Raw genomic sequence first — 17,733 nt, 5'->3', positions numbered from 1 at the left:
ATACTACCCGCTGAATTACCACTTAAGCGTTTGGTCATTGTGATGTTGTCAACCGACTTACGATTGAAGTCCACGAACAGTCACTAGAGCATTTACCGCGTTAATACAAATCCTGCTGGAACGACTTCCATTCGCAATTATACTCACACAAATTTCCTGCTTGGTTGTTTTAGTCCAATCGGGGAAGTTCTCGGAATATCAGTTTGTTAAGTGATAGTAAATACATCCACGGATCATACAGTGTCAGCAACATGACATTGCCCACCTTCTCCCTCTTCCGGCATATATATATATATATATATATATATATATATATATATATATATATATATATATATATATATATATATATATATATATATATATATATATATATATATATTCTGAATAACAGTGACACTCCTATCTAGAATCGCGAGACAATTTGCTTGGTAAATAAGCCCTCAACATGGTCTTACTGCCCCAAAAAAGTGTTCTGACGTTTCAAGTTACATATCTAGATAATAACCAGGAGCCAAACAAAATGTTATTTGACACCTTATTAGTCACTGAAGTTTCTTTGCGGTTAAACGGACAGCGGGAACCCTCAGGCGAAATCCTTCATGTCTATGCATCCGACGCTCCTCATGTTGGACTTGCATATCGCAGTATGTGGTCGTACATGGGCCGGTATCAGAACGTCGACACTGGTGTATTTAATTTCCCGAAAAGACTTTCATACCTTGTACCCAATGTATTAATTTTCTTTGGAGCATCTGAAGTTGTTGAGGTAATTAGTTGTCGACATGCATTTGTATGCACCTGTAACTCCCGTTGGTGCTAATTACATGTGATAAACTGTGATGATTTCTGAAAAGCCAATGTTATTGAACAGTGCTGGTGGTCGAATGAAAGTTATCGATGCACCTGTGGCAAATGCATAATTAAACCTGTTATGAATTTTAAAAATATTGTCTTATCACAAAGTGAAGGTGGTCGTTTGTGCGAGGCAGCTGGGACAAATACAAGCAAGTATGCAATCAGAAACAATAATGCGTCACTCTGAAAATGGCAATGTCCCCATGTGGCTAATTTTGAAAAACACGAAAAAACGTCGGCGATAGTAACATTATCCAAATCTGCTGTAACACAAATGCATGGAACTGATGGAATATTTTGATTGCTTGGAGCAAATCCAGCGTTGTTCGCAGAAGCGGCTGCAGCAGGTGCAGAAGCTGCAACGTTAGGGGTTGTTGGAACTGCATGGCAAACGCAATAAAACTTAGTCTCGATGTCTTTATGCGAAATGAATTTTCATCAATAGTGCCACGCACACGTGAACCCGGCTTCGTCATACTGGATTTAACAACAAGACCTGGCACTACTGGATCTCATACGTAAAAACATCTCAACATCCCTTGTATTTTAATACGAATGGACTTTGCCTGTTGAAGCTGCTGATTATGTAAGCCAGTACGATGGACCTGGATAACATATACTGTTTCGTTCGACTCTGCCAATACAAATTCTGTTGGATAGACACATATACGGACATCTTCTTCTTGAAGCGTTGCGTGCAGTTGCTGAACACAACCCGAAACCACATATTCATTTCCATTAAAGTACATTTAATACTCCACAAAATTTCCATTAACATTACGGAAGTTAGTGAGTTTGACGACACGGTATTGATTTGGATCTAAGACGATTTGCCACCAAAATGATTTGTCTGAGTTTACTAGTTGCGTTGTTCATTCGATTCAGGTGAGCTTGTGATTTTTGAAGATCAAAATGGTAATTTTAACCGGCTAATGCTGACATTCAAATATTTTTTTATGACACCAGAGGTACAATTGCAAAGAACATGGCTGAGATCGCTGAAAACGGTGGAACAATAGACGCAGGCGTGTCGGTTGAGTTTATCAAAGGCACTGTCGATACATCTGAAAGTGCAACAAACAATATGTGCAATAAGAAATTGCTAACGTGCCCTTAAACACCACGTGTAGTAAATTCATGGAGCTTTGCTATGGGAATATCAATCAAACAAGACAAGAAAAATCTGACGCAATCGTAGTAAACTAGTAAATCTTATATCTACGTCATAAAAATAGTCCTAATAAACCTAAAGGTTACATCTTAAAGGTGCTCGAGCCCGGAGCATACTTGTATCGCAACATAACTAAAGTCACGTGGGGTCGAACGGCAATGGTGTTAAATAACAAGCGGCATTTTGATCTTAATTATTTATCAGCAATATACAAAAAATTACAAGACCAAGCAGTATATGCATGGAAAGTTACATAGTTGCTTTATCATCACCGTTGATCACTGGAGATGAAACTGAATGTGAAGCACTCCATGTTTATCGTAACGGGTACGTAATCGTCATTGGCATTTATGCATTTGATCAAATTATATCGTTGTATAAATACGTAAGGACCTCGTTGATTAAGGTGGAGAATCTACCGACGATGTGTAGGATCAGCTGGCAGAGGATGCAGACACCGATAACAATTTTGCTCAACTTCACGAGGAATATCTGGGGAAAAGTGGTGTCACCGTATTATCTGTCATATAATTTTGTTAAAGTTCCAGTATAAATTGCTCGTGGAACCACCTTGATATATTATTACTAACTCAAGGATGGCTTGGAATCATTACATAAACAAATATTTAAACGTTGACATCACATAGAGATGATAAACTTCTAAGGGATTGTTTATATAACAGTAAAGTGATATTCACCGCTGTATCCACCTCAGTTACGGACACGAATGAATATTTTACACCACATTAACTCAAGTGAGACGAAAATAACTAGGCTGTTAATCTACAACAAGGACGATCTTGTTCGTATAAAAAGTTATTGAGCAAAAACTATCTTTTGAGTAGAAGATGCTGGCGAGGTTGGTGTCTTATTCAATGAAAAGGGAACAGAAAGCACAGTCTCCGGAGATTTATGTATTCTTGAGGCAGAGGTTTTCTATAATTGTATGGCAATTGTTCCGGCAAATAAAGTTAACTGGCATGTGTGCATATTGCGCCTGGACGTGATGAGACCGGACAGGGTCTGCCTGTCGAACAATTGTGCTATGCGACTGTATTATTAGACAAACTATGATGTACCCTCCTTCTTACCGACGTCGAAAAATAATCGAAGTGGAAAAGCAGCTTCGCGGTGAAATTACCATGAAACCGCGATAATTGTAAAATCGTGAAATACAAACGACCACATTTGATCGTAGATGCTATTTGTGGAATTGCTGTGGCAATGACTTACGTCTTGGGTTTACTGAAATCACGTCAACAACAACAATTGTAGGTGCACTAATTTGAATTATTGTTGAAGCTATAGCAATGGCAACCGGTTTGTCTGGTGGGGCTAGTGAATTAATTTCGATGAGACTGCGTTTACGAGTACGCTCCTATTCCAAATGACAACCAACCATACAGAGCAGTCTCAGTACAACCATTGATCTGTATCCAGTGGATATCGATGATAAAATAATTAATATAATCGTCAATATAATCGAGTTTCAAAACTGTGCTGGCGGCAATGAATATCACAGGCTATTAAGAGCATAGATAATGACTCGAAAGGATTTTACACATCAAAAGTCGAATATAAACAATCTTCGCCTGTACAGAGGCCTCATTGTTGCGTGAACGATCGGCTTTATATGACCACGTTGTTTGGAAATATTGACCTTTATCGCGTGTATTATCAGAAGATATGTTTTACATATCGATAACAGAGGAATTAGTGGTGAAATACTGTTTGGCAATTTTTGATCCCGTTGAATCACGGATGCACGACATAGACTCGTCCCCCATTACTAGTCGCATGCGTAGATTATTAAATTTCTAAGCATGCATTGGTCGCACTGGGCTAGATAAGTCATGTGGATAGAAGCTGTAATGTGTTTCAGGGATGCAAAGGGGCAAAAAGGGCAAAACGCTCACTTAGATACTACTTGAGGGGCTGTATATGGCAGAATTACTCCACATACCTGTTCTATCTTACGATGTCATGTCGAATCTCAGTCTCTGAGCTTTAAATCACATACAGAATACAATTACGTTTCTCAATTAATCCTTGCTAATGATTGTTGAGTCAACTTTGGTAGTTTTGAAAAAGATTATAACGTTTGAATCTAGGCCTGACTTTCCACCCACAGTCTTGACATGCATGTTGCGGCCACCTTCATGTTTATTATGTACGCTAATTTAAAGTTTGGTACATATCACAAACTCTAAGTAACCTAACCTTGCATGTGTTTTGCAAAGATCACAGCCAGTGTTAAGCCTAATAAAATAGTATATAAATGAAAATCATAGAATATAAATAAATATAGGTTGAACTCAGTAATTTCATGCATACACCGTACGATATGTAACCTGCCCCAAAGTGTTGAAGGTGTCGTAAAAAATGGAAGTTGTTTGCATTTAGTTCTGATCAATGTAAATAGAATAATGCGTGAAATATATAATCACATAATTTGCTAGGAAAATAATGTTTTGCCCAGAATTTACCTCAGCTTTGATCCATAACCAAGTAAATGTCCATTATGAAGACTACTGATTGATTCACAGATCTATATAATATTATTTAAAAATGTTTCCTGTCTTCCTCTAATTATTTTTGAATCATTAAATTCTACTTGTTGTTATCTATCCATAATGAGTAGTACTCAGTACCGTATAACATACACTTGGAGGAAACGTTATAGTGGATCTAATCACATGACAAAAATGTAAGATTCATATGCAGAACCATGACATCTCAAGTTAGAAGATTGCGATATATTTCACTAATATCTGATACTTACGTGTCTAGCTGCCCTCCTTTATATCCGGTCTACATATCCATAAAACAGTCGGTTATCAGATAAACACTGAAAGTTTTATCATTTGAAGCAGATAAAGGCGACACTTCTGATATTCCCCCACCCATATCCCAGTGGATATAGGGTATTCCACTCAATACACGAAATGCTAAGAAACATACATACACTGCTTTACAGTTTTGATATCTTTCAGCCAACGAGGACCTGGTGAAGAATAACATTGCCGCAGACAAGAAAAAGATGGTTAATCTACCTCTGTCTTTCCTTTCACATTTTATCTACCTACCTACTTTCAAAACAAACGGTTAACTTTCCCTTCCTTTACAAAACAAGATAAATAGTCTTTATTGTCGATGTTGCGATTTATGTCTAGACATAAAATTTGTTTCTTATTCATTTCTTGTAAGATTCATAGAATTAAATTATATAAATCAGAATTTTCCATAAATGTCAACTAGAGATGAATCTGTTTAATCTGATGTATTATACTTCAAAACTTATAAAAATTGTAATAATTATTATACTTTAGCGAAAATCATTCAATCTCATTACATTTGAAAATCTTGTGCCGGTGAGAAAATAAAATAACAGTGTGACGAAGAGCTTTGCTGTTGCCAAGATAACAGAACTGGATATACGCAAAATATGAAGAGAAATATTCATATTTGGAGACAATATGTAGCTCACAAACACGCTAATTAAACATGGATATATATTACAAAAAGCTAAATAAAAGTTGAATATGTGTATACGATAGTAAAACCACTACGCATGCCAATAATCTTAGAACTTGAATTCGTCCATTTTCTGCCTTTCTGTTATGAGTCACAGGTAGAACTGAGGTACATCAAAAACGTATGCGGTTCAAGTTATTAAGCAAACATATATCCATATTAATAGAGACGGTTCATGAGGAAATAATCTTCATATAGCACCCTAACATGATGCATATATAATCGATATATTTCCTTCATCTCCGTGATAGTTGGTGACTTGTGTTTGTCTTCTATGGCTCAGAATGCAAAGTAAGTCATCATCATCAATCCCTTAACCCAAGAGGTCGTTGGGGCACCAAAGTTGACTATACAACCAATTTTCGACATCTTACCTGTTCTCTACTGCTCTTTGGGAATCTCCAAACCCCATGTCTGTCAATTCCTTAATGTTTTGTTCCCACCTATTGTATGTCTGCCTCTTCTTCTGCACCCTCGCACTGTGCCTTGCAGGATTGTTTTTTCTAGTCTAGATGATCTTGAGACATGATTATACCACTTCAGGTTGCTCATTTGTACAGTGGTCAAGAGGTGTTCATAGGATACGGTGGACCATTGGATCTTGTTGTGGACTTTTGCGTTGGTTACATGGTCAACTTATTAGATGCATAAGGTCTTGCGGTAGCATCACATTTCGAAGGTTTTAATCTTTCTTTGGAGATCTGATGTGAGCGTCCATATTTCATTAGCTGTCAGAAAGGTGGATATGACAATCGAGCGCATCAGATTTTTTTTTTGGAACCCAAAAAAACTGTTGGGATATTTCCATATTGGCCTCAATCTTGTTTTTGCTGCTGTTTTCTGGGCAATCGTGGAAAGTATTTTTGGTTTGGAGCCCTCATATGAGATAATTGATATCAGGTATTTGCAGCTTGCGACTCTTTCCAGCTTCTGTCCATTGACCTTTATTTCTGCACTAATGCCTTTGGTAGTGTTTGTAATCAGTTTGATGTTTTGGCGCTAATCTCCAAACCGTATGCTGTAGAGGTCGTGTCGAGGCGCTCAACCAAGTCAGCTAATTATTTTCATCTCCTGCTCAACAACCAATATCATTTGCGAAACGAAGGTTGGTGGTTGTTCTTTCTCCGATGCTGACAGTGCCCTTGTGGTCATGCAAGGCATCCTCCGTGATCCATGATCCTTTCCAGAAAAAATATTGAAGAGCGTAGGTGACAGTATACATCCCTGTCTGACTCGAAATTCTGTTTGAAACCTATCTCCTCTGCTGCCATTGATGACGAGAGCACTGTAGGTTTTGTCATAGAGGTTCTCAACAACCTGCACCAGGTTTGAGCTGATGTTGTACTTCCTTGTAAATGCCCATAAGGCCGCATGTCATATCCTATCAAAGACCTTTTTGAAATATATAAAGACGTGGTATAGATTATGCTGATGCTGAAGGTATTTCTCACAAAAGAGTTTGAGATTGAATATTTATTGTGTGGTGCTCCTTCCTGCTCGGAAGCCTGTCTGATCTTCAGCAATAATTTTCTATGCTTGAGGCTGTACTCTCTTGAGAATTATCTTCAGCACGGCTTTGCTTGGGTGACTGATCAGACTGATGGTTCTGAAGTTTTGGCATAGCTGTCGGTTTTCGTCCTTGGGACCACGGTGACCAAGGATTGAATTCATGCGGCGGGCCATTCTCATGTCTATCATATCACGTTTCAGGTTGTTGTTAGGACTGTGACTGTCTCTTCTCCTTCTTCTTGAATGGGCTGTGTTGGTATGATGTGAACGACGGCTAACTTTCTTTTCTTTAGTGATCTAACTGTAATTTCCACTTCCTCATGAACAATGTGGATTTCATAAATTTCTTCTGCCTGAGGGCAATAAAGTACTCTCGGATCTCCTTGGGTTTTGTGATTGTACAATTCAGAACAATATTCTGTCCATCGCTTTAGGATCTCTTGATCTTAAAAGAGGCATTTCCTGATTTGTCTTGGATGGAGGTAGTTTTCCCTTGTTTATATGTTGTGAAAACTTTCACCAGTTGATATCCCAATTTGCTGTTATTTCTACTCACACTGTCGTTGATTTTGCAGCATTGTCTTTCTATCCAGGATTCTTTTGCCTTTCTCATGCTTTTCCTGGTCATTTGTATCTCTCTGTATTTTCTAGCTCCTTCAGTATCTCTTTGTCCCTTTTTCAATTCTCTGCAAGTAAGAATACCAAATATGAAAATATGGTTTTGATCTTTATATATATCCCTTCTAATAACTTTTTTCTTTGAACCAAAGTGGGTTGTATAACAAAAAGAAAGAAAGATGTAGCTAGGTAACGATACTGTACAATGTAGAATTTCTACTAGCATTACACATTGTTGATATTATCTGGTTTTCAACTTTTAATTTTTTATTGTTGATTCATAATTGGTGCACATGCTTTCATTAAGAAGTCAACATGAAAGGGCAATTTGTTTTATTCCTTACTGCTTCTCAAGACCATATAATTGTATTTTTTTAGAATAGCAATTTGGTCAACACACGTTCATAATAATGGCTGTTTCAACAGGAATTAAACCTTTTAACTTTATTATGTTTCAAACAGGTTATTCTAGCTTGTTTCCGATAGTGGAAAATATTTGTATTGAACTAGAAATTGATGAACCATAACGACATCTGTTATGTTATGTAAATTTATATCAGCGCAAAGTATATCCTTGATATTTCATTGTTTTAGTAGTCGTAGGCCATGAAGCAAATTTAGAGAATTATTTAAAAGAAATTGTGCCGGCTGCAACATATAATTGTATTGGTGCCTGTTTGTCTTTTTCTAGTCTTCTTGGTTTAAACCGTTTGGTTTCAATGTTCTAAGGCAGCGTATTCAGTAAGATTCCTTTTCTTTCTTGGTTTGGGAACTCCAGTTGGGGTTGTGAGCAACTGCAATAAGTGTTTGTCTTTTTCTAGGAAAGAAAAGGAATGTTAATCATCTGATTACACCAAGAAATTAAATTTCATGGGACAAAACAATTTACTTTAGAATGCTTATATAAGCAACAATCACTGGTGCATCTCATGACTAAGTAGATGTTATGCCTGGATTTAGTCTCTTCTTGTACGTTTGCTGATCAAGCTAACTGTGTCTGTAAATTGTACATTTTCAGACCTTCAGTCTAGATAACATGATGATGCATGCCATACAGTTTGCCAGTGCGGATTTCGTGAAGCTACTTTTAAATAATGGTGTCAAACTCGAGACGTTTTTGACAGTCGACAATCTGCTGCAGTTATACAACAATGTAAGTTCACGACAAAGCCGGTGAGAACATTTTCCTTTTCGATTTAAGGTGTGCATGACAGAGTACCAAATTTCGTTCAAGCAACTGGTACGAATAAACGTTGTTAAAAATCAGCTAATGCTAGTAATGCAATATACTAAATTGAATTGGCTTGAAGTAAAACCAGAAATAAAATTGATGATTTCTATTTGGACACTGTTATTTCCACGTTATAAAAGTTGTACAGCAGAACCAGTGCACCCTAGATACAGTTCAGATGAAATTAACCGCTACGCGAAGTTACATGTACGCCATTTAGCAGCAAAAATTACAAACTCTGAAGACAAAACATATTGACCAATTAATAGAACAGTAACCAAGCGATATTGATTCAGAACTGGAAATTGATTTGACTAATTGTATCATTTTCTGTATGATATTGACATCAAAAAACAATTGTAAACCTGTGATCAGCTGCAGAGCAGTTTTTCCTCTTTTTTGACACAATTATTTGTCATATTAAATATGGACTGCAGATTGTTTAGTTTAATAAACGTTCTCTTTATATGCTGATGACTTGTTTGGAGCAGTAATTTAGATATTGGATTCAAAATCAAATATACACAACTTTAAATAATGTATGTAGGTTAAGCCAATACTGCAAGATATTAGGAATGATATCGATTCGATAATGTGTTCGATTAAACTTATATTATTTAAGAAAGAATTTATAAAATATTGGGGATATTTACGCATTAATGACCTCCGTCACCTCTTTCCCCTCAATACCACAACCTTTAAGTTTTTAGACAATACACCTTCTTTTTATAATGCACTCCCCAACAGCACAACTTCTTTTTTTCAGTCAAATTAGCACCATTTGTTTTCTTCACGATCATCCATGTTTAGTAACGCACGCAATACAAACTATGCAGACAAAGTCAATACAGAATATATATTTGTTTACGGATGCTCGCAAGCTAAAGACAAAAATCACCATTTCAGCTTCATAAATGGAGATCCCCGTAGCAGACCGCACACTTAATAATTTGAGTATTATGATGCCGTCGAAATGAGTCACTAAAAGTTGAGGAAATCATGAATCACAAATTGAGTGAACATTCAAGTAAATGAAAATTTGAATATGTTAACTTGCATTTCTTACTCAACTCTGTGAAGATTCGAGAGTAACATCACAGGTTACACAGATTGAATAAGGATAAACCAGGTTCCATAAGTCTAATGTTCTGTGTCATATGATTTGACTATACTTAATAGATAACTTATATGTGATACAACAAAGCACACCTATTTAATGGGTGGGTTAAAAGTTAAAATTATGAACAAATATACTCTAACAAGGGTAACAGTTTCAGAAAACAAACTCAAATTCTTCCTATACAATTATATTTTAACATATAGAAAAGAACGGTACTTTCATTTGGAAGATAATATGACAAGGTATTGAGATTAAAACAATAATCATAATGTTTGCAAAATAACCTTACCTTGTGGGCTTATAATGAATCAGTTATGGTACTTTTCAAGTCTTTGAGTATAGGGTTAATGTTTGTACTGTACTATGTTGTGCTGGTTTTCAGTGGCATACAAAATTGTGAAAACAATATGACGACTTACCCCTGAATGATATTTCTAAAGTTTAACTTTCGAGTGTCGCTTTCTTTCTATCCAAACAGTTTAAAATCACCCAACAGTCAACACGTCCGTTATAAGTTAATAAGTGCTATACATTTTAGTTTAAAAAGATAATGTTGTACTTTCGGTCTAAACGTATGAAAATTAACTTCACGTTCAACAATGAAATAGAAATGATAGATGACTTTCAGAATATGGTTGGACTATATTTCTTTTTCAGAATATGTTCTCAATTGTTTTCTTCATTGATATTCCAGAATAAAATTCAGTGGCATTTTTAATGTTTTCGTTGTCATATGTCTAATGTCTGTAATGTTTATTGAAGATAACATGACCAGCACATGCATTTGTTAGTATCATTATCGCCCTACAGGGACCTCTCAACAAGATATTTTATTTTGGCTGCAAACGCACGTTTTTTTAATGGATGCAGGTTTATGATGCAAATGTTTAAACATTTCTGGAAAAGATGGACGCAGTTTGCTGACACAATGTCCTCAAATTGTTAGTATTATTCTTCCAGTATGGTTTTAAGTTCTTATGAATGTTTCGAACTAATTTCACAGGACCTCTTAGGTATTTCAATGCAAATGAAACTCTTTATAGTCATTTTCCAAATTTGTGATGAAATCTGATGCAATAATTATACATCTGGGTGAATCAATACTGTCTCACATATGTTCAATTTTTATGACAGGCAAAGTTCTCCTAATTTACATTACCCGATCATAAATAATAAGGGGCATGAGTACTAAGACCTCGCAAATCCAGCACTCCCAAGTCATATCTTTTTAGCTTATTAGCTAAAGGTTATCGATCCATCTTTGTGGCAGGTAGGTAGAGTGACCTCCCCATTATAAGTGGATTGGCGCTAATTCCTGAGATACTTCAGTTAATACCTCTGCTCGTCCTGAGTAGCACGCTCTGTACAGACAGACCTCTCATTTGTTATGTTTTCTACCTTAAAGCAAGCACTGGGAGTTGTCTCGTTGACGAAAAATAATACCCCGTTCATAAATTTCCAACTTTTTTGATCTTTATTTCTTCGACGACAAAGTATATTTTAAGTGTCTTTGTGCCTCACACACTTTGGTAACATTAGTAAGTACTTGGACTTGTTGCGATTGCGTTCCCTCATATTTATATAGCTATATTTAAATAGACGTAGGTCTGGTGTGCAATATAGACAACTAATATTGCAATATAAGTTCCGTTACTGTTTAATATATACAGATATTTTTTCTATATTAATATATTGATATAGTCTTAGTGTCCACATCGGGGTTATATATAATGCTTGTACCTGTATAGGCTAGAATATGGACTTTCATGCCGGTAACATTCTCTTATAATTTGTATTTTAGCATCCGCTTTGCAAGAATCAATCACGAAGCTTCATGCATTTGTGTGTGCATGTATCTTGTGTATTATATAAAAAAACTCATCTATCTGGCTGCATAGTTTCCACAACATCAGATATGTACAGAAATGTTTTATATCCTTATTTTAGTCATAGAATCGAATTCATAGTTACTGTAAGCGACACTTTAAAGATTGCACTTGTATAGACAATAAGGTGGTATGTCCTACATGGAACATTTATTAGAATTGAAATTTAGTGTACACTTTGTAGGTAGATTATTGTCATTATATATTGCTATGCACGTACAAGTTCATACAAGAGGATATGTGCAGGGCTACAACCTGTATATTTTGTCAGCTGTATTTTCTCTGACAGATCTCGACCACTTGCAAGATCAGAATGAATTTCTACATATGTAATTTACCCTGGTTATCAATCCACGAAGTCAAGTCGAAATTGCATTTAATCGAGAGAAGTCAGTTCAGTTATCACTGAAGGGGAAGTCACAGTCACGTTGAGAGACGAAGACTTCATAAGTTTTCACGCTTGGGTTCGATACCATATCACTCTCCGTTTGTCATTAACGGATATAAATTGATGCACAAACGCTCAGATTTACTGGCGCCTACTACCATGGGAGGTCTGTCTCCCTAATCATCTAAACAACTGTTGCCTGCTCAACTTTCCGGAAGTAGTTTACTATTAACTAAAAGGTATAATCTACTTACAAATTGTTTCCATATTATGCCAGAGTTACCGATATTCTGAGCTGCTTGCTTCGTCAATTGCATTAGAAAATGGTCAACTGATATTAAGCTTATTAAAGAAGCCCTCATGAATAAACAGTTCTCAGAACCAGAGGTAGAAAATCGCACAAGCGAGATGACACCCCCCAATTTAAATGGAGTGCCTAAGAGCACATTGTAACACTATCGACATCAATTTCTCACATGTATAGCTTCCTACTTTGTCTCCTTGGCAACAGACACCATCAATCACAAACAGAGACTTCCATTGCACTACTAATCAAACCATGGAATCATCGTGGAAGACAAGATAACGGAGAAAAACAAAGACCGATCGGATCATCTGTCCAATAGTGACTACACACGTCTTTCCAAAGACTTTAGCTCTTTGTTGTAAGTACTAACCAGGCTGAACTTCTGTCAAGAGCCTCCTTGGTTCACGGCACCCAGACTCAGTGAAGAAAAAGCTATTTCAGTGAATTTAAACCAAATGTAGTTGCAGCAAAATGGGTCAGTATTACTCATAAAGGCACTTCTTTGATTGCCACAAAGAGGCTAGTGTTCATGGGGAATAGGAGGTTTCTATTTAATTTCTTTCTAATGACGACCCCTCATCTCAAGACCATCTATGGAACCCATTGCAAATTCTGAAGTGATACTTAAGAAGGACCGAGACCTCGCGCCGACACAGGTGAAACTCTTTCGTACGTCTCACAGAGGGAAATGATGACATATGAGCTAGAATGCTTTCGACCTTGATAAAGTGGGGAATTCGTTTCGTAGATCGGAAAATAACCGCAGACCAAATTAATGTGCTTCACAGATAGGTTCATGAAGTTAGGGCATTTGCCACAAACATTGCAAGAGAAACTGAACCCCTGATGGCATTATCCATGTCGTGTGAGGGAGTTTATAGAGTTTCAATATCATTATAAAATGCCAATCCCGTCTGGTGAAACTAGTAGCCGTGGTGCATAGAGGTTACCTTCCCATATCATTTGACCGCTTCAGAAGGATGTGGCTTAACGACTACCTCTGGATTTGTGGGGGACGGTGCCTTCCGCTCCAGTAGTAACTGATATGTTCGCGGTATTAAGAGCCAATTTTTTATCAATGGGACATCATTCTATCAAACAGTTAATTAGGTGGCCTGATAACGTTTTGAATGTTTGCTATAAGGATGTTTTCTTTGAGGTCGCCATTTGCGATATGGTTGTAGTTCTCCCTAATATATTATGATCGCATTACTAGTATTAAAGAAATATATACTATTAGAAAAAGATTAGTTTCGAAGAAATGTACTGTGACTTACAAAAGTACATTTCTAGAAATGGAAAAATCCAAATTTGATTTGGTTTGGTGATTTAGGGCACATCAACACAAGTTCTTGGTTATTTAGTGTTGAGGCAATTGGAGTAAAGTTCCTTGCCTTGTTTCTTTAGAGGTGTACTTAAATAGTTTTCTATTTTTGATGAGCTTATGAAGCCAAGCATTCAATAATTGCAGTCTGTGAACGAAACATAGTTTGCTCAGAGAGGATTACACATATTTTGTCTATGATTTTTGGTATTCTAGTTATTCTTTATTGTCCAATTCATGTCATTTTTAAGATATGATTCGCAGGGGCTGATATTATGAGAGACAACTATAATAAACTTGGCGTCGTCAGTTGCATATTATATTTGTTATGCGCAGTGCCATAATAGCGCACTGTGAAGTGACCCTGAAATTTGTAATCTCCAATTGGTAGTTCGCACATCCAACAAAGAGTAGAAGCGGTGTTTCGCTTTATCCTCGTTCTTCAGAGACCGCCAACATTTTTATTTGACCCCCAATTTTCATAGGAAGGCTTGGTGTTTTCTCAGTGGGCTACCAAAATTTGATGGAAATAACGGTTGATGAGCTTAAATACTTTTTTTAAAAATATCAATTTGTTTGAAATTATATATTTTGTTGCTGAGAATGATACTATTCAACATTATCATGATTATGCGATGTGGATTACGGAACTATGTCTTAACGTTGAATATTGATGTTTGAGTAGAGAAAAAAAACAAGTAAAACAATTAAAACTTGGTAAAAGTATCAGACCTAATAAGCTGATAAATTAATTTTTAATTATGTTATTTATTGTAATCATATTTGTTATTAATGTTACAAATTATTGTTAACAATCTACTAAATGTATTAGACACCTTTAGCACAGTAACTAAGCAACTTTGTTGACTGAACTGAGAAGTTTATGTTGAAGCTCAGGCTGGTTTCTAACAAAATATGTTTACTGTGGATAACATTTTAAAACTTCATGGCTTACTTACAAATTCTCTAAATTCAAGTAAAAAAAATTATATTGACTTTTACAATTACTGATTTTGCAAAAGCCTTTGAAAATGTCATAGTACATTACAAGCTTAGGAAATAATGGGACAGATATGTTTTGTTACTTCAATACATTTTATACATTAAACGGTTAATAGTAGACATACAAATAGCAATATCTGGTCCGAGAAATATGTGTGTGAGTGAATACACAAGGTGAATGTTTATTATCTATTTATTGTTGACGTTTAAACGACTTCAAAGATTAAGGTTCCCTAAATGAGATTGCAGTGAGATATTTAATTATTCGGAAAATATTCTTTATAATTTGTGAAGATCATAAAAAAGTGTCCATTGAAGCAACTGATGATTTAAAATGGGTCCAATACTTTTATAATATATATCACCGAAACGTAAATAAGAAAAGTAACCGTTATGGTATAACAATGAATTTCGAAGCAAACTGGGCTTTCAAATGGTTCAGATATTTTGTAATAAATGTCACATAAAATTAAGTACAAATAAATAAAAAGTATTATGGTGTTTTTAAGGGTCGAAAGAAGTGCAGTTGCAGTTAATGACCTATTTATATACCGGTTGGAACTAGAAATAGTTAATAACGTTGACTTTCTTTGCATTGTGTTAGCTTAGGTTGTACATTTATTGAATGAAACCAAAGGCTTGCTGGACAGACAGGCTAGTTAACCTTTTCTTGTAGGTGTAACATTTTTGTACATAACTTAGATCATATATTACCATTAATGTTTTGTAAACTTTTTGATATTCAGAAGTCCAAGTTTGAAATATAACACCAAAACTGCGATGCAAGCAAATGGAATAGAGAGTCCACTTAAATGTTTGAAAAGAAGATCTGTGACTCTTGATATGTTGCAGCTAGATTTTATTTATGATGAATTAGGGACAATGTCTCTATGAAAAAATATATACATGTACAACCGTAGTTTGAAGCATTAGTAAAACTTTTTTAGGCTTAGAATATAAAATATGTTTATTTTGATTGCATTTAAAAATATATTGATCTGAAGAGTAATTCTATCAGTTAGTATTTATCACTTGCCAAGCAACGTATTACCTGCAAATGTTGTTAAAAACTGGCATTAAAGGATAGAAGATTCTTTGAGATATACTTTGTCTGTGGATTTGACTTGAGAGTTCAGATATAAAACATATCTAATTTTCGTTACGGTACAAATAATTTTAAAGGCTATTTTAAGATGGAGGACATCCTCACGTAATTTCCATAATAAATCTGGCATATAAAGGATACATCATCTTACCCATATTAAACACAGTTAATTAAAACTATGCAATTGATTGCAAAGTTATTCTCTCTGAATTAAATACAGAGAAGTTTATAAATCTAACATTGTTCGTATGCTATGATTTAAGCAGATCTAATGCTTCAAACTACGGTTGTACATGTATAATCAATACTATAACTTAAATATATATATATATATATATATATATATATATATATATATATATATATATATATATATATATATATATATATATATATATATATATATATATATATATATATATATATATATATATATATATATATATATATATATACACACACGTGTGTGTGTGTGTGTGTGTGTGTGTGCAACTGCTGCCAAGTGAAGACCAGATGTTGAATACACACCAACAAATGGGGACTTAAAAGTCAAATGGGGATCCGAGTCAATATGTAATATGATACATTACAATTAATGAAGATGAGAGAGGGAACAAAATGATTCTTGTATGATTTATCGATGATGAGAGAGAGCAAAGGCAGATGATGAATGAAAAAAATTACTTATATTTAGCATTTATGGTAATACTGACGTTAGAGAGGTACAAATGATACTTGACCTGATAACTATACAATTGATGATGATGAGGTGAAAAACATGGTGGTGGTGAAGGATAAAAAATGACAGTGAATGAATATTGTCCCTACAGAGCAAACTCACCTTTTTACATGGAAGTCCCTATTTCGTCCCCTTCAGTACTCACCTTAACCTTTATAGTAAAATCCAGCCTTTGCCAAGGAATTCTGTGTGTGTGTGTGTGTGTGTGTGTGTGTGTGTGTGTGTGTGTGCGTGTGTGTATTTTCTTGAACAATAATGCAGTTGATTTATGATTTACGATCCATTTATAAAATTATGTACATTTATTACCTATTTGTTAATTGTCCCTTAGTGGTAAATTCGCATTACTTCATTTACAACATGCATATTTTTTGCTTTAATAGAAGTATATGAACTGACGATAAATATGTCATATATTTGGAAAGCTTAGTATATGATGCATTACCGTTATATTTTTTATGTCCATTAATATATTTCTTTCTTCACCAGGCCCCTTCAAAAAGTATTTTCAAGGATTTGTGGTCGAAGAAAAAAGAAGAGGTATGTTATTTGACCATAAAACAAATTTTAATTTTAGAATATTTCTCAAATTTTCGATTTAAAGTTGCAGCTGTGGAGACAGAATTATCACTACACAACCAATTGATGCATACTATGAGTTATCCTTTACACTGTTTGATCCCCAAAATAAATAACAAAGACCTATAAATGTGAGAATGTTTACATTGAATGTCAAGGTTGTGGTAGCAAATCAAGTTTAGCCTTCGCACGAAATTTCGAATCAGCATGTATGTTCTCCTAACCAGTTTGAACAGAGATCAGGTGATATTTGACATTTATGGGGCCATATTTTGCATGGGATAAATTACAGACTCGTTCAATATCAATATTTTAGACTAAAACATCCAGCGGAGGATGATAACTCTTAACATGTAAAGGAA

The 17,733-nt window shown here is 35.3% G+C and overlaps 1 protein-coding gene across 1 annotated transcript in view; it reads left to right on the top strand.

Moving 5' to 3' along the window:
- The window catches only part of LOC149791400 (transient receptor potential cation channel subfamily M member 3-like), a 59,997-nt gene that overhangs the window by 5,068 nt on the left and 37,196 nt on the right, over positions 1-17,733 (top strand). The window contains exons 2-4 of the mRNA XM_089971349.1: positions 5,023-5,072; positions 8,709-8,843; positions 17,282-17,332. Coding sequence (XP_089827475.1) covers positions 5,023-5,072; positions 8,709-8,843; positions 17,282-17,332 — 236 coding nt within the window. The remainder of the gene's footprint in view (positions 1-5,022; positions 5,073-8,708; positions 8,844-17,281; positions 17,333-17,733) is intronic.

The sequence above is a fragment of the Sinohyriopsis cumingii genome, chromosome 9, assembly GCF_028554795.1.
Source record: "Sinohyriopsis cumingii isolate HCF-2022 chromosome 9, ASM2855479v2, whole genome shotgun sequence".
NCBI lineage: Eukaryota > Metazoa > Mollusca > Bivalvia > Unionida > Unionidae > Sinohyriopsis > Sinohyriopsis cumingii.
This window is presented reverse-complemented; position numbering and strand designations above follow the sequence as displayed.